This window comes from Entelurus aequoreus, linkage group LG11 (genome assembly GCF_033978785.1).
Source record: "Entelurus aequoreus isolate RoL-2023_Sb linkage group LG11, RoL_Eaeq_v1.1, whole genome shotgun sequence".
In the NCBI taxonomy this organism is placed as follows: Eukaryota; Metazoa; Chordata; class Actinopteri; order Syngnathiformes; family Syngnathidae; genus Entelurus; species Entelurus aequoreus.
The window spans coordinates 26,285,515-26,304,916 of NC_084741.1; the positions used below are offsets into that span (position 1 = coordinate 26,285,515).

Sequence of the window (19,402 nt, forward strand, 5' to 3'; positions counted from 1 at the left end):
GGACATGATTATAAAACAAATAAATGTTGAATAACTGTAATATGCTTAGTGTCAACATGCTATGTGGCTATATTTCATGCATTTGCCAATTCTATGCTAAACACTTACTCCTGTTAGTTATATTCCTGATATTTAAATGAGGAATGAGGAACATTGTGCAAAAAATTTAATAAAGTTGTATGAGATTAACCAAATCACATTTTGAGCAGTTTTGTTTTTAGTATGTGTTTTATCAAATTTAGGGTTGAAAAAAAAAATGGTGGTGGAATGGCCCCACTATGTTGTCGCCTGTACGGCTATTTTTCTGACAAACACACCACATGGTGGCGCTGTTATCAAACAGCCAAGTTTGACCCAGTAAGTTGGACTGACTTGAAAACAAATACAAAACACTTACTGTAACTTTAGGATGTTCAGCTGAATCACCACAATGTTTGGCACGAACACAAGTTCACAATTGTCCATTATTCATTGAGCGTTATAAAACTTATACAATTCAAATGAATATCTGTAGAACATGCAGCGGCGTCAAAGTATGCGTGTGTTAAAATGTAAAAATCGTCTCGTCCTCGGTGGCTAACAATGCAGCTAATGGGAGCAATCAATTGTAACTTTCAATCACTTTACAGTGCATTCACAAACCTTCACCAATATTTCATTTATGTTATTGTATTGTAAGAGCGAACACAAAGGAACTATTTTTCAAGCGTATTAACACATCGGCATGCTTCGGTATTAGCCGTAAAAAGCTAAATACAGAACAAAGTTTGTAGTACACAACACAATGCAATAGGACACTAATCAGTACTGCCTGAAAAACATGAACAATCATATTAAAGTATCTGTTAAGTATTAGCCTACATGTTATGTTTTGTTTGTACACAGTTAGCGAGACAGCGTATGCACTGTAGTTTGACAGTTGTGTGTTTGGTCCATCTGGCCAGGGACTTTTTTTCTCAGTTTATTTGGGGTAAGGACTCCATTAATGTCGAAATAGCTTGGCGCCAAGTTCCACATTTGCAGCTTCGAGTCACGCCGACCTCAAAAATAGTCATCTTTGTTGTCTATTACAAAGTCTGCCATGATTAGAAAACACACCCGCGTTTGTTTCCGGAAGTAGGAACATATTTCTTGCCAGAAGTCGGAAAGTGCGCTGCTATGGAAACCGAAATCAATGCACGAAAAAGGTCAACTTCGGCAATGACCAAAATGACCAAATACGGTAAATATTGTACATATTACATATTGTTATGAACATGTCTGTTACTACATTATATATACAGTATATAGACTTGCAGTGCGTGTACAAAACGTTGATGGAGGGTTTTGAAGTTGTTTTAGAGGGCTTTGAAGGCTACAACGTTAGCCGCATCTTCCAAGCGTTCTTTATCATCTTTAAAATCCTATAAAAAGAGTTCTTTATCATCTTTAAAATCCTAAAAAAAAAGACATGTGTGTTCTTGACTCTCATAATGATTGTGAACAATAGGCAAATTTCCCCCAAAAAGTGCAGTTCCCCTTTAAGAATGTTTAAGACTACCTATACTCCAATAATGCAAAATGGTAGGTTCCACCTGGATAGCAACACATTCTACACTTCACTCAACACAGAGGTCATAAAGTCATCAGAGCCCACATGTATGCATTCAAGGATAAGGTCATAGAAGAAAGGTAGAAATAAGATGCATTTATCTGTGGCCGCTAAGGAGAAAGTAATGTACTGTATAAGTTTCACTTTTGCATGTCATTGCACCTAACTGTGGTGTGTTCAAGGACCCTTGATTAAAGTTAGAAACAGTTGTGTCACTCGTTTTTAAAGACAGGGCGAGCCTGATAATGACCAAGTCAATTCAGGTGGGTTATCTAGATATGTTTTAGATCCCATCTTTAAAAAATCAAAAACCTAATCAAGGTTTATACATGTGTTTTAAAAAGCTGGTTTCAACCAAAAATATATGCAATAAATAATACAATAATACAGTTTTTTAGTGCATATAAACACACCAAGTATGGGGCGATGACATTGGGTTTAGGGTTAGGATGGGGGGCCCGTCAGAAGTCTTCCGTATGGGGGCCCTGAATTTGGTGGTACGCCCCTGTGTATATTTTTCCAGCACGTCTTCTAAAATACTGTATTTTGACCACAACCAATAGGAGGCACTGTATAAACATTGAGTGAAAAAATGAGAACAGGCAATTAGGGTTTTAGTTAGATTACAATGCTGCAGAGGCAGAAACTTAAACAAAAAACCTCACAGAGCGCCACATTTGTGTTGGTTCCTGCTTCATTGAGGACAACAAACACATGCTGCAATAAAGGTTCTTTAAAATATCAAAGCATGTGGTGGCCAAATACTATTGCGCACTGTGTGTTTATCATATTAAGTGTTATCAGCATCAAAACTATCCAACTAAAATGGAACACGAGCCTGAACAATCTTCATCTGACGTGACAGAAGAAACCAAGAGCATTATTGCTCTGTGTGCGGTTAAGAGCTAATATTGCAGTGTAGGCTTACTTTTCTGTTTATGTGAGGGTGTGTATCACACGCACGCGCGCGCGCGCACACGCACACACACACACACACACACACACACACACACACACACACACACACACACACACATACACACACACACAAAGAAGGGTTGAGAACAGGATGTATATTATGGCAAATACCTGACGCAGCTTATGGGAAGTACACTCACTATTGTCTGACGCTGCTTTACACCAACACACACACACACACACACACACACACACACACACACACACACACACACACACACACACACACACACACACACACAAAGAAGGGTTGAGAACAGGATGTATATTATGGCAAATACCTGACGCAGCTTATGGGAAGTACACTCACTATTGTCTGACGCTGCTTTACACCACACACACACACACACACACACACACACACACACACACACACACACACACACACACACACACACACACACACACACACACACACACACACACACACACACACACACACACACACACACACACACACACACACACACACTAAAAAGGGTGAAATGATCTCATCTTAGCATTTTGCTTGTGTGGACCAGACAAGATGTCCACACTAAAGAGAAATGTCCTCATAATAGAGTTGTTAAACATATGGCATAAAGATACCACACATTTGATACATCACCTTTTTTTTTTTTTTTTTATAATGTCCTGCCCAGCTTCTCGGGCAAATCATATAGCAGATGTAGATGCCCATATCGGCTGTTCAGATTTACTTTACAAAAGAGAAGTGTAGGATACTTCTCTTGTTGCCTTACTTGTATTTTGACTTTATTAAATGTATTTATATTATCATTTGGTGCAGCCGGGCCGGAGCAGGAGGGGATAGAAAGAGAGAAAAAGGAAGACAGAGGGGGGAATTGTGGGGACAAGAGGGGGATTAGACAGAGAGACAAAAACAACAACAGCAAACACAACAACAACAACAACAACAGAGCAACATCAGCAAATACGACATGTACAAATATGATGGTAAAAGTAATAGCAAATAAGCAGTTAGCGAAAATTAAAAAAAAAAAAAAACAGAAATGACAATGAGCATTATTACACTAAAAATGGAGCAATATGAATACCAATAGAAATAGTGCTATTGATAATAAACAATACCAGTACTTTACCTTTATTATCAACAATACAATTGTTCAAATGCAACAATACATATACGTAATGATAACTTGAGATACGAAAGAATGCAGAAAAATGGAGGGGAAGAAAGAGAAGCAACCTTAACCTTGTAGATTGTTATAGTAACAATAGGTTAAGCTTTGTCAGTGTGCCATGTGTTATACCCAGTTTACCCTAGGGCAACAACGTTAATATATGTTTGATGAAACGTGATTATGTGCATGAGTGTATGTGTGCATATGTACTTGTATATGTACAGTATGTGTATGTGTGCTTGTACAGTGAATGTATATGTACAGTATGTGTATATGTGTGTACAGCGAATGTATATGTACAGTATGTGTATACAGTATGTGTGTTTGAACAGTGAATGTATATGTACAGTATGTGTAAATGTGTGTTTGTACAGTGAATGTATAAGTACAGTATATGTATGTGTGTGTTTGTACAGTGAATGTATGTGTAGTATGTGTATATGTGTGTTTGTACAGTGAATGTATATGTACAGTATGTGTATATGTATGTTTTTACAGTGAATGTATATGTACAGTATGTGTATACAGTATGTTTGTATAATGAATGTGCGTGTGGATGTACGAACTTTGAGTGTGTAAATATGTACTGTATTTATTTGTATATGTATGTGGGAGCGTAGGTACCTATGTATGTCTGTATGTATGTGTGTGAGTATATGTGAATTTGCATGTACAATACATTTGACTCCCAGTGTGTGCGGGAGCCAGAGTACGGCCCCAGCCTCCCCGAGAACCCATCCCACAAACAGTAGGTGTGGTGCCCAGGGAACCAGGGGCCACCGCCCCCACGCAGCCAAGCCGGACAGCGACAGGAACTCCAGAGCCTGGCCCACCGTGCCGCCCACAAGGGCCAGCAGCAGGCCGCAGACAGACACCCGGCAGAGGACAAGGCACGGGAAAAACAGGGGGCAGCCAGACCCCAAGCCAGCGAGAGACCACACCCCACACAGACAGAAAGGCAGGACGCCCCGCCCGAGGGGCCCGGAGACCCCCCGCAACCGGACGGGAAGACCGCCCCCGCCCCACCGGCAACAGGGCCCCCACCCTGCGGGTGGGGTGGGTGGGGTGCTGCATACAAATCATCAATATTATGCCTTGTGAATCGATATGGTTAAAAATGAAAAATAAAAAAAGATACATAATTGATCAAAACAATTATTTTACCGAGCAGTAGTTGACACTGTATTTGTCACGGTCCAGGCACGCGTCAGTGCGCATTCATCTGTGCGCTGCACCGAGCGCAGCTCCGAGAGCGCACAAAGCACGCCCCAGCCCAGCGGCAGCGAACAGCTGCGATCAATCGCCGGCAATCGGCACACCTGGAGCTGATGATCTGACCTGCCTTCAAAAGCCTGCACAACCTGCCATCCCTCGCCGGAACATAACCTTCTGTTGATGTCCCTGTTTTCCTTCCGTTGTCTTGGATCCAAGGTGTGCGTCTCACTTCCTTGGACCCCCCCTGGATCTCGACTGCCTCCCTTTATCCTCGACCTCCGCTTGGAGACGGACCTCTGACGCCTCGCCATTCTCCCTAACAAGCTCCGCCTGCTCACGGAGTGCCTTCCTGCCTTGTTCCTTCTCCTTGTTAAACATTTGGTAAAACACTACAGCTAATCACACACATAGCCTCACACACACACTTTTGAATTGCCGTCACAACTCCCTCCTCCAATCCATAACAGTATTTATTTTTAGTCCTCCATCTCACAAGAGAGTAGTAGCTAATTGTGTGTCTGCATACACAGTGGGGAGACGCGGCTCTAAGCTAATGATAATCACCTTCATTACGGCAAATTAACTGCATTTCTTAGTATTTAGTATCATTACAAAGTATTATTATCACTGGAGTGTGAGGCTTAACATGTTACACACCGAGAAAAGCAAGGAGCAGGCATGGTAATAGCTAAGCCAACCGCTAAACCAGCTTGAAACAACAGAAGAAATAAGTGCTTAGTAAAGTTCAAGAAGTGTAAATAGAGGCACGTTGCCACAGGAAGTGAGCAGTTATTAACAGGAAATTGGTATATAGATTAATAATAGTTAAGAGAGCAGATAACAAAACAACTGTTTGTGTGTCAGCATTGTCACAGTCAGTACACAAAACGTAAGAGTATGGTGGATTGATCCATAAATTGGTGGTGTTGATACCAATGGTAGTATCAGTATATGATCAATAACTGAGTGATTACGTCAATATTTTTATTTTCTCAAAATCATTGTTTTTCCTAATGTTTGTAAACCAGAGGAAACATTTTTGTGGGCAACAAACAAAGGATTTAAAGGCCTACTGGAATTTTTTTAAATTATTTAAACGGGGATAGCAGATCCATTCTATGTGTCATACTTGATCATTTCGCGATATTGCCATATTTTTGCTGAAAGGATTTAGTATAGAACGACGACGATAAATTTCGCAACTTTTGGTCTCTGATTAAAAAAAAGCCTTGCCCCTACCGGAAGTAGCGTGACGACTGCTCATATTTCCCTATTGTTTACAATGCAGCGAGAGACATTCGGACCGAGAAAGCGACGATTACCCCATTAATTTGAGCGAGGATGAAAGATTCGTGGATGAGGAACGTGAAAGTGAAGGACTAGCGTGCAGTGCAGAACGTACTTTTTTCGCTCTGACCGTAACTTAGGTACAAGGGTTCATTGGATTCCACACTCTCTCCTTTTTCTGTTGTGGATCACGGATTTGTATTTTAAACCACCTCGGATACTATATCCTCTTGAAAATGAGAGTCGAGAACGCGAAATGGACATTCACAGTGACTTTTATCTCCACGACAATACATCGACGAAACACTTTAGCTACGGAGCTAACGTGATAGCATCGTGCTTAACTGCATATAGAAACAAAATAAATAAATCCCTGACTGGAAGGATAGACAGAAAATCAACAATACTATTAAACCATGGACATGTAACTACACGGTTAATGCTTTCCAGCCTGGCAAAGGTTAACAATGCTGTTGCTAACGACACCATTGAAGCTAACTTAGCAACCGGACCTCACAGAGCTATGATAAAAACATTAGCTATCCACCTACGCCAGCCAGCCCTCATCTGCTCATCAACACCCGTGCTCACCTGCGTTCCAGCGATCGACGGTGCGACGAAGGACTTCACCCGATCACAGATGCGGTCGGCGAGACGGAGGAAGTTAAGGTGAGTTCGGCGGCTAGCGCGTCTGCTATCCATCTCTGTCTTCCTGGTTGTGTTGCTGTAGTCCGCCGCTAATACACCGATCCCACCTACAACTTTCTTCTTTGCCGTCTCCATTGTTCATTAAACAAATTGCAAAAGATTCACCAACACAAATGTCCAGAATACTGTGGAATTTTGAAATTAAAACAGAGCTTTTTTGTATTGTATCAGTGGAGGCTCCTCCATAGAGGTGGAGGAGGCCTGGCCTCCCCAATAATTTGAGAGAAGAGAGAGATTAAAAAAAAACAATAAATATATTTATTTTATTTATTTATTTTAACAAAAAACATATTTTTTATTTTTTATATTCATATTATTTTAGTTTTGTTCATAAATCTAAATGTTCCCATGGCTAAAACCCAATATTGCAATTGTAAAGCAACAGGCCAGATTTCCCTATCAGTTTGTATTAAGGGAGGCCAGGCCTCCCCTAGGAAATTAGCTTCTCATAGAAGTCAATGTAATGCATGCTTTTTCATGCCAATATGTGATTGGCCAGATCACTGAAAATGGGTGGGCAACGGAGGCCTGGCCTCACCATGCATTGTGTCCAGGGCTGAAAGATTGACATTTTGTTCGTCCAATCACATGCTACTGGTTCATTTGGAATCAATCCTTTCCTTTCCTAATCAACACAGAAGCCATTTTGAGAATTCGCCAGCCACTTCAGTCAAACAAACACTCGCCATAGTGGCTACGAGTGTCCTATCAACTTGTGCTTTTCAGGAAATTTAGAGAACACCCCTGGCTATCATCTGTGAAGTTTATAGCTCATATAGCCAAATACTTTTGCTTAAAACGACCTCGGAAATCGGCGAGATTATTATAGTATTTCTCAGTAAATGAAGCCAGCACCAAGCCAGCACCAACCTGTGGAGTGGAGTCCAGGAGAGAGCATGCCGCCCCTCAGCTAAACCAGATGTGAGTTGAACTAATTAGATGTCTCTACCAGTGTTACACCACTAGTTCTCAGTAGTAATAACACTCCATTTTGTCTGTGTTTCTCAGCAGATAAAGCCAACTGGAACCATATTTTTACATATTTTATATTAAATATATTGAATAAAACTACATATGATAAAGAAAGTGTTATCTTATCTTTTTTATATGCTAAACTTGATTAAATTGGTGATTACATGTTGAAGCTGTAGAAGAATGAAAAATGTAAGCTAAACAAAATTGTTTTTAACTACATAATTAAAATTCCTTTCTTTTACACATGTTCACTTGGCGTTTATATAACATCCAAATGTCATTTCTCAGCTTAATTATCAGGCAGGCTCATAGACTTACAGCAATGTAATTTCTTCAGGAAGGCACAAGGCTAAGCTCTGCACAATGAATTGCATCAGCAAGAACTTTCTGACTGTAGCTTACACTCCAAATAGTATGCCTTTGGCCAGCACAAAGACAGATAAGAGAACAGGGAACATTCCATCGCGAGTGAAGTGAGCAAGCGGAAAAAAATGGCCTCCTCAATTCTGGAAGTCACCAGCCTCCACTGTATTGTATTCAATGGGGTACCAATACTTCCGTATCAACCGTTTACGTCACGCGCATACGTCATCATATCTAGACGTTTTCAACCGGAAGTGTGGCGGGAAATTTAAAATTGCACTTTATAAGTTAACCCGGCCGTATTGACATGTGTTGCAATGTTAAGATTTCATCATTGATATATAAACTATCAGACTGCGTTGTCGGTAGTAGTGGGTTTCAGTAGGCCTTTAAACATGCAGTAGATAGTGTTTTTTGTTTATGTTCATGTTTAGTTATTGTGTACTATTGACTTTGTTTTGATTAAACACTTGTATGTTATTAAAAGCGAATAATGAACAAGTTTAACATTGTGTTGATATTTTCAAACTGTCAATAACTAATTGTTGCTTGCATAAGAATTAGCTGATCGACAGCTCTTATCTCAAAACTCTTACCTTGGGGCACTCTTAAGTTGAATCCATACAGTAAGTGTGAAAAGGTACAAATGTAGGATATAAACCCTCATAAGAACACACAAGATGCTGACACACTAATGAATCACACCATGACCATGAATGTACTGCAGACTGAAGCCTATTAATGAATGAAGCAGCATGTCTACTCTTTCCTGTTCACACTTCTTTTCTGCTCTTTATTTTCATGAAACGCCTTAAAAAACTGAGAATGCAGTCACACTGATATAATGGCTACAGGATGTACAAGCATGTATTCGATGTACTTACTGAAGTCCATGGCAGGTAGAGAGGGCCGCAAAGGAGTGAGGTACATCTCTGACTTTCCCCTGGTAGTAGCAATGCTCTCCTCCCTGTTGAAACACATATTAGGGTCACACACACGAAGCACCCACACTTGGAATGTAGTAAGATATAGCACATGTAGCTATTGTATGTCATCACTCCGCTGCACAACTTCTTTATTATCAATCTCTGCAGGCGTAAACAAGTTTATTTCCCAAATATGTGCACGTGGTCTAAAGTGCTCGTAGGGCCTCGCATCTGCCTTGCTACCTAACAGTCATTAGGCAGGAAGCTGGGCTCCCTGAGGAAACTCGGCTTTTATGGGAAAGATCGATTGCCGCACTGATGTAACGCATAGCGACACACCGCTTATTTTATGACTTTGCACACAGACGCCTACACACTTCCAAACAGGGGACATAACTGCAACACACTGGATTCTTCTATGCAAGTGTCCAAACTGCAGTATTATACCCCGCCCTGTCCCGGCTTTGAGCACGGAACCACACCCCACATAACACACATACATTAGCTTTGTTTGTTGTTAGCTAATGATAGTAATCTAGTTAGCTAACATTAACTAGCATGTACAGTGTATTCTACCATAACAACAACAGGACTGCAAATTGTTAGTTGTTTCTCTGGGACTGTTTTTGTGATTTTACACGCGCTCCAGGTGTGTACGCGTGTACGAAACAGCGGTGAGTGACAAACCATGAACGGCAGACTAATTTCCTCGAACCAATGAGCAATTTTTTTAAAAATATAAGTATTTATTGTGAAAAATATAGTTTTGAAAAAAATATATATGCTCTTTTAAACCACTACTGGTAATATAAGATATGTGTTATTGTTATATTTTTGGGTTTGAAAAATAGAAACTTCAGCAAGTTGCAAACAGCCGCTTTACGGGAGGTGAAGAAGTTTCAGAAATATAAATCATATATTGTTCACAAATCTGTCTAAATCTGTGTTAGTGAGCATTTATTCCCATCCCACCTCACAGGTGTGGCATATCAAGATGCTGATTAAACAGCATGATCATTGCACAGGTGTGCTTGAAGCTGCCTAGAATAAAAGGCCACTCTGAAATGTGCTGTTTTATCACACAGCACAAAGCCACAAATGTTGCAAGTTTTGAGGGAGCGTGCAGTCGGCATGCTGACTGCAGGAATGTCCACCAGTGCTGTTGCCTGTGAATTGAACGTTCATTTCTCTACCATAAGCTGTCTCTAAAAGGCATTTCAGAGAATTTGGCAGTACGGCAGATCACATGTAACTAGGGCTGGGCGATATGGCCTTTTATTAATATCTCGATATTTTTAGGCCATGTCACGATACACGATATATATCTCGATATTTTGCCTTAGCCTTGAATGAACACTTGATGCATATAATCACAGCAGTATGATGATTCTATGTGTCTACATTAAAACATTCTTGTTCATAGTGCATTAATATATGCTCATTTTAAACTTTCATGCAGAGAGGGAAACCACAACTAAGTCAATTTACCAAAACTGTATTTATTAAACAGTTATTAAGCAGTGGCACAAACATTAATGTAATTTCCAAAACAGAAAGTGCAAGATTGTCAGAGACATTTTAAAACAAGCTATTAGTACATTTTTGTGCATGATGTCACTAAGATGACATATCAAAACAATACTAAATTAAAGTGCAGTTTTTGTACAGAACGCCACTACAATAGTTTAAAACGAATAAAGTGCACTTTTGTGCATGATGTCACACAAGATATTTCAATAACTGTCAAATAAAAATTAGCTGCATAATAGGAAATCAAATAGTGTATGTCCTTCGCTATGTGGTTGGTTACTGCGGACGTTATCTCCTTCTGTTTTTGACAAATTTTTTTCATACGGTGTTGATCTGGAAATGGTTGCTTGGGCATTTTGTGGGAGTGGCACCGGAACGGAGATGTTGACATGCGGAGTTTCAAGCACTCTGATGCTACAAATAAGCAGTGGTGTTACTTTTTGTGGCAACGCTTTTGCCACATACAAACGTTTGTACTTGTTCAACATCTTCCCGCTTGAAGCCAAACCACCGCCAGACGATGGACCCCCTGCTGTTTTTCTTGAGAATTAATTCTTCCTTCATTTGTTACCAGATTCGCACCTTCTTTCTCTCGTATTACCCCTCGCACCGCACCGCTAGCATCACAGCTAACGTTACCATGCAGCTACCTCTCTGCTCCGAGAGGGCGTATGATGTTGCACGCGCGACAGTATGTGACGTATGTAAGAAGGTGCGGTAGTTTTATGTCTTGTGAGAAGGAGAGACAAGAAAGACTGAGAATAGCCTGTAGTGTAATGCCCGCAGCTAAAAGCAACTGCATGAGAACGTATACTCAAATATCACGATATAGTCATTTTCTAAAGAAAAGACAAACCCGTGATGTATCGAGTCTATTCGATATATCGCCCAGCCCTACGTGTAACCACACCAGCCCAGGACCTCCACATTTAGCAGGTGCACCTCAATGATCGTCTGAGACCAGCCACCGGACAGCTGCTGCAACTATTGGTTTGCATAACCAAATAATTTCTGCACAAACAGTGAGAAACTGTGTCAGGGAAGCTCATCTGCATGCTCGTTGTCCTCATCGGGGTCTTGACCTGACTGCAGTTTGTCGTCGTGATCGACTTGCGTGGGCAAATGCTCACATAAGATGGCATCTGGAACGTTGGAGAGGTGTTCTCTTCACGGATGAATCCCGGTTTTCACTGTTAAGGGCAGATGACAGACAGCGTTTGGCGTTGTGTGGGAGAGCGGTTTGCTGATGTCAATGTTGGAAATCAAGTGGCCCATGGTGGGGGTGGGGTCACGGTATGGGCAGGCATATGTTATGGACAATAATTTTTTTGATAGCATTCTGAATGCACAGAGATACAGTGACGAGTTTCTGAGGCCCATTGTTGTGCCATTCACCTAGACCATCACCTCATGCCGCAGCATGACAATGCAAGGATCTGTACACAATTCCTGGAAGCTAAAAACATCCCAGTTCTTGCATGGCCAGCATACTCACAGGACATGTCACCTATTGAGCATGTTTGGGATGCTGTGCATCAGCGTATAAGACAGACAGTGTTTTCCAGTCCCTGCCAATATTGTCACGTGTGGGGTTGCAGCTTACTGCGGGGTCGTTCCTCCCAGATGCAAACGGACGACTCCGGACGAAAGCGTGAGGTAGGAACATGATTTAATATCAACTCTCAAAGAGGTAAAAACAAAAAGGAACACACGGTGAAGGCACAACGCGCTGTCATCCTGGAGGAGCTCAAATGAATGCACACACAACAAAGAAAGTCAATTTTGGTTTGATATTGTGGTTTCTCTTATCAAGTTTAGTACACTGTTCCTGGTTCTCATTCATAAAGTCTTTGTACACACAGGTTACAGTGTTTTCCACGTAAAATATGTGACCAGCAAAAAAAAAAGCTAGTCATTGGAATAAATGGAGGTTCATTCCTTCTGTACGGAGATCCCGAGCTTCTACCAACCTAGTCATGTACGTTGTGTCCTTGAGCAAGACACACTTCACCCTTGCTCCTGATGGGTCGTGGTTAGGGCCTTGCATGGCAGCTCCCGCCATCAGTGTGTGAATGTGTGTGTGAATGGGTGAATGTGGAAATAGTGTCAAAGCGCTTTGAGTACCTTGAAGGTAGAAAAGCGCTATACAAGTATAACCCATTTACCATTTACCATAGATCGGCTCCCTGGACACTTCAAAGTCGTGGTGCCAGCATGATTGTAAATTAATGACGTCATAGTTAAGCTTCGTAGCTTAGCTACATGTAGCTTGCTACTACCCATCACTGAATACAAATAATTAGAAAAAATCTAAATATTCCACAAAGATTGCTTGTATACTCACCAATGTATACAAAATTATTGAAATCGCTCTTCCTGCTAGTTATTAATAATGGCGCAACTTAAAAAACAAAAGCAAATAGAATGCCTCGGAATATTCAACAAAGTCAAAGATTGCTCATATACTCGCACATGTAGTGTAGGCCTATGTGATCTCGCTTCCTGTCAGTTATTAATGATAACCATGACTTAGTGTCATAAAAATGAAAAAGACCACACACAATAAACTATAAAATTAAGATTAAGGTCCCCAGTAAACTCATTCACACTCTGGCACTTGCACGCGCAATGTAGACCTGTCGCACCTCCCGCTAATTATTAATGGTAACTGCCTACAGGCAAATTAGAAGTAGATAGAAATACATAAAATACTCCACAAAGTCCAAACCCACGGTAAGATTACTTATATACTTGCACTTTTACATGGAGTGTAGACGTGTGATGTATAGGGATGATGCTCGAAACCGGTTTTCCCGGTTGTTCGATAAGAAAAGAACCGAGTCCTCGGACTCCAATCCCTTTTTGAGAACCGGTACCCGTTATCGAGACCACTATAGTAAAGAAAAAGAGTTGGTTCTTTATTCGAATACCTGGGAACGACTCCCGTCCCGACAAGAAATGCCCCGTGTGACATCACAAGAAATGACGTCACGTAGCTCAGTCATTTGTCACGGTGGGGTGCAGCGTGCTGCGGTTAGTTCCCGGGACTCAAAACTGACGGCTCCGGACGAAAGCGTGCAGGTAGGAGATGATTTATTTGTCATAAATCATACACATTACAACAGACAGGAACGAAACAAAAGGAAGGCGTGCCGTTCGCACGAGAAGCTAAAGCAAAAACTTACTTAGCACAGGAATACTAGAAGCTAAGGTAGGCTGACCATACGTCCTCTTTTCCCCGGACATGTCCTCTTTTGCGGGGGTGTCCGGGCGGGGTTTCCTATTTGCCTCATATGTCCGGCATTTTGAATTAGGGTTGCGTGTATTTTCAATGTACGTCCAGGGTTAAGTTACGAAGGGGTTTGTCACGGCCAGGGCGCATTCCAATGCGCCCTCATCTGTTCGTCCTGACGAACGCACCTCGGGACACGCCCACGGCCGCGGCACACATCCAGGGGCGCGCGTCTCCGCCCTGCAGCTGCCACCAGCTGCAATCATTTACCGTAATCGGCACACTTGCCTGTAATGAAGGAGCTGCCTACATAATAAATCTTTGTATATACTGCCCTCTGGTGTCTGAGCCGTCACCTCCCTTAGTCCAACTACAACGGGGTTAAACAAAACAAACTGAAGGTGTGCGCACGCACAAACATTTGTGAGGGAGGTGCAGAGACACAGCGCGAGAGAGCTAGTGACTGAAGAGACCATACTTGCCAACCCTCCCGTTTTTAGCGGAAGACTCCCGGTATTCAGCGCCTCTCCCGATAACCTCCCGGCAGACAAGAGACAGACAAACATGCCGAAACGTAAATGCAATTTCACGGATGATTTGCGGGAAAAGTATTTGTGTTTTCGTCCTGGCCGTGACACATGGGAAGCAGAATGCACCGTGTGCAAAGCAGGAACGTACGTATCTGTGGCAAATAAAGGGGCTAAAGATCTACAAGCCCATATTGACACTAAAAAGCACAAAACAGCTGTGCAGGGCGAGAGCTCGTCTGCTAAATTGACAGAGTACTTTGTGCGACCTGGAAAAGGAGAAGATGTTGTAAACGCAGCAGAGGGTGTTTAAGTATTCCACACAATCAAACACCATAACAGTTACAGGTCGATGGATTGCACCAGTGCTTTGCTGAAAAAAGCATTCCCAGACTCAGACACGGCAAAAAAGTTTTCAAGTGCACGCATCAAAACAGAGGCGATTGTCAACAGTGTTATAGCGCCCCAGAATGTGTATGCAAATTTGAAGAAGCTGCTCCAGAATAAGACGCTGATCGGTGTGGGTTGCCCAGCACACATAATGAACAATTGTGTCCATCATGGTGCAGACACACTTGATATTGAAATTAAGAATATCATGTTCAAAATCTGCCACATTTACACTGTGCGCACTGAGAGTTTGAAGGAGTACTGTGACTTTGTAGATGTTGAATACAGAAAGCTCCTTTCCCACAGCAAGACACGATGGCTGTCATTATTCCCTGGAATCGAGAGGCTGCTGCAGATGTTTCCAGCATTAAAGGGATATTTTATGTCACAGGAAAAAACACCTGTAATGATCAAGAGGTTTTTTGAAAATGAATTCAGTGAAATTTACCTCTGGCACATGCATTCACTCATGTGTGTGTTCCACTCACCCATTAAAGAAATGGAAAAGGAAAATAATTCCATTGTTGAAGTGCGTAACATCTTGCAGAGAGTCCACACAACACTTGAGGAACGGCATAGAAACAACTTCATGTCCCTGAAAGTTAAGGGACTCCTGACACAGAAGCGCACAGATGGGCATGGAAAAGAATGTGAACAGTTCTATGCTGATGTGCAGGGTCTCTACAGTGCATGCCTGCAGTATCTCCAGAAGTGGATGACACCCATGGAAGAATTCACCCCATTCAGTGGATGGATCTGAGTCAGACACCTAGTTGGAATGATGTGGAAGCCTGCATCAAGTACCTTGGAGAAAAGGGGGTGCCAATTGATGATGCCAAGTGTTTTGATCAGGTCACCAATCTCAAGAAATTCACTGAGAGTAGCAACAGTGATGGAGAGTTCAATGGCCTGCAAGTGCACCAGAAGTGGTGCAAATATTTTGAGAAGGCCAAAAGCATTGCATGTTACTCAGAGCTGCTGAAGATTGCACAGTTTGTCTTTGCCCTTCCTTCTCACAATGCAAATGTTGAGAGGGTTTTCTCACTGATGCAGAGCCAGTGGACCAAGGAAAAGAGCGGGTTGTCTGTTGAGTCATTGAAAGGGCTTCTATTTGTACAATACAACTTCAAAGAAACATCCTGCACGGACTTACATGCTTATTTGATGAGCAACCGGAAACTGCTGGAGAAAATAAGCTCTTCAGCTAAATATGCATGGGCAAACAAGGAAGGCCAGGGAGATGAGGATGAAGACCCGGGAGATGAGGAGGAAAACCAAGGAGATAAGGCCAAGACGACTAAATAAGAAGAAACGCAATACACCACTTCTCCTTTTTTTTGTTTTAAATGTTGACTCTGCATTATTTTTTTTATAGAAGCCTAAAATAATTGGCTCAGAAATGCTACCTCTGTTTTTGTTGTTTTAACTGAAAACATCTGTTTTTGTTTCAAATGTTTTGAGGCATTATTTATATTTTATACATTAGAATGGTCCACTAGACTGAGAAGAGACATTTTAAAGAATGGGCTGTTATCCGTTTTTTGTTTAAATACAATTAACCTGTTTTGAGGCATTATTTATGTTTATATTATATACAAAAGGTTATTTTGAATATTGCTACCTCTGTACTTTTTCTAAAACTGTGAATGTTACAGAATATAAGTGTGACTTATTTTGCTATATTGTCAACAGAGGAGAAAAAATGCTTTATTTAAATAAATATATTATTTATAAAGCAAGTTCAAGTATCATTGGAAAATTTTCACCTAGCCCCGGCCTTGGCGTGCTGTCCGCCTTGGCACGCATATATGTGTCCTCTTTTTGGGATTTCAGAATATGGTCAGCCTAGCTAAGGTAACTTAGCACAGGAATCATGAGCTCGAAAACTAGAATGCCAACGTAACTGTTGCAAATGCAAACAATGAAGCCACGACGAGTGACCGGAAAAGGCGGGCTTAAATAGAGTCTCTGATGAGCAACAGGTGCGTGTACAATGCAGGTGAAAATCATAAGTAACCATGGTGACTAAAACAAACCCCCGAAGTGCACAAAACAACTAAGGAAGTCCAAAACTAACAGAACATAACTAAACAAAACATTATCTGACCACATCATAATACATCACAGTTTCATATAATTTCACTTTACAGGAGTATGAAGAAGTAAAGCTTATTTAATCATACCCCTTTCCCACTTCATACAAATATATACATAATTTAGACTTGGACTTAGACTTAGACTTCCTTTTTATTGTCATTCCAAATGTGAACTTTACAGCACAGATAAGAACGAAATTTCGTTACATAAGCTCATGGTAGTGCAGGATAAAAAAGCAATAAGGTGCATATATAAATAAATAAATATATATATAAATAATACATATATATATATATATATATATATATATATATATATATATATATATATATATATATATATAAATATATATAAATAAATAAATAGATTACTGTACAGATAAATATATTGCACTTTTTGACATGCGTCCACGTTTATGGATATATGTTATATTGTCTTTTTTATTCCAGCGAGTTAATCCATTTTGGGGGGAGTTGAGGGGATAATTTAATTATGATGCGTTTAAGAGTCTTACGGCCTGACGGAAGAAGCTGTTACAGAACCTGGAGGTTCTGCTTCGGAGGCTACGGAACCTCTTTCTAGAGTCCAGCAGTGAAAACAGTCCTTGGTGGGGGTGGGAGGAGTCTTTGCAGATTTTCTGAGCCCTGGTCAGGCAGCGGCTTTTTGCTATCTCCTGGATAGGAGGAAGAGGAGTCCTGAGGATCTTTTCCGCCGTCCTCACCACTCTCTGGAGAGACTTCCAGTCTGAGGCATTGCAGGCTCCAGTCCAGACAGAGATGCTGTTGGTCAGCAGGCTCTCTATAGTGCCTCTGTAGAATGTGGTGAGAATGGGGGGGGAGGGAGCTGTGCTCTTTTCATTCGACGCAAAAAGTGCATGCGCTGCTAAGCTCTTTTTACAAGAGGTCTGGTGTGTAGGGACCAGGTTATATTGTCAGTTATCTGCACCCCCAGGAACTTGGTGCTGCTTACTATCTCCACCGCTGTGCCGTTGATGTAGAGTGGAGCGTGGCTGGACTGGTGCTTCCTGAAGTCAACGATGATCTCCTTGGTCTTGTTGACATTCAGGACCAGGTTGTTGGTTCTGCACCAGTCAACCAGATGTTTCACCTCCTCCCTGTAGTCCATGTCGTTGTTGTCACGGATGAGGCCCACTACTGTCGTGTCGTCCGCATACTTCACAATGTGGTTAGTAGTGGACCTGGCGCAGCAGTCATGGGTCATCAATGTGAACAGCAGCGGACTCAGGACGCAGTCCTGGGGGGAGCCGGTACTCAGGGAGATGGCACTGGAGGTGTTGTTGCCCACTCTCACAGATTGGGGTCTGTCTGTGAAGAAGTCAAGCAGCCAGTTGCAAAGGGGGGTACTGAATCCAAGGGGGGCCAGTTTGCTCACCAAGTGCTGCGGGATGATGGTGTTGAATGCTGAGCTGAAGTCCAGGAACAACATCCGCACGTGTGTGTCCTTTCCTTCCAGATGTTCTAAGCTCAGGTGGAGTGCAGAGGAGATGGCGTCCTCTGTGGAGCGGTTAGCGCGATAAGCAAACTGGTATGGGTTGAATGTGGGGGGAAGTCTGGAGACAATATATTCCTTTACCAGCCTCTCGAAGCACTTCATTATGATGGGGGTGAGTGCAACGGGGCGGTAATCATTGAGGGAGGAGATTGTGGGTTTTTTGGCACTGGAATGATTGTGGCCGTCTTAAAACATGATGGTACCACAGCCTGGGTCAGCGAGATGTTGAAGATGTCTGTGAGAACCCCAGCCAGCTGGTCTGCACATCCCTTAAGCACCTTTCCCGGAATGTCATCAGGTCCCGGTGCTTTCCGGGGGTTCACTCTCCTCAGGGTTTTCCGGACATCCGCTATATCCAGGTTGAGCGGCTGCTCATCAGGGCGAGGGATGGATTTTCTCGTCGGAGTGGTGTTAAGTGCCTCAAACCTTGCAAAGTAGTTGTTAAGATCATCTAGGAAGCTGATACTGCTGTCACAGGGACAGGGGGCAGCTTTATAGTCTGTGATGACCTGTATGCCCTGCCACTTTCGTCTAGTGTTTGTAGGGTTCTTGAAAAAGTCCTGCACTTTCTGACTGTGAGCACGCTTTGCAACCTTAATGGCACGGTTCAGGTTAGCTCTGGCTGATTTTAATGCCACCATGTCGCCAGACTTGAAAGCCTTGTTCCGAGCCTTCAGCATTGTACGTACCTCACTGTTCATCCAGGGTTTCTCGTTGGCCCGTGTGGGGATGTTCTTGATCACACTGACATCCTCCATGCACTTCTGAGTGTATGCGGACACAGACTCTGCATACTCCTCCACACATGTGTGGTGATTTTCGGTGGCGGCTGCTTTGAACATGTCCCAGTCTGTGGTTTCGAAGCAGTCTTGTAATGCTGACATTGCTCTCTCTGGCCAGGTCCTCACCTGCTTCACTGTAGCTTGCTT

The 19,402-nt window shown here is 42.1% G+C and overlaps 1 protein-coding gene across 6 annotated transcripts in view; it reads right to left on the reverse strand.

Moving 5' to 3' along the window:
* adam22 (ADAM metallopeptidase domain 22) overlaps positions 1-19,402 on the reverse strand; it is a 191,877-nt gene that overhangs the window by 99,500 nt on the left and 72,975 nt on the right. For all 6 annotated transcript variants that reach the window (XR_009827742.1, XM_062062763.1, XM_062062764.1 and 3 more), the window contains exon 5: positions 9,144-9,226. Coding sequence is in view for 5 of the 6 variants with exons in the window: in XM_062062763.1 (XP_061918747.1) it covers positions 9,144-9,226 (83 nt within the window). In the remaining variant the exon portion in view is untranslated. The remainder of the gene's footprint in view (positions 1-9,143; positions 9,227-19,402) is intronic.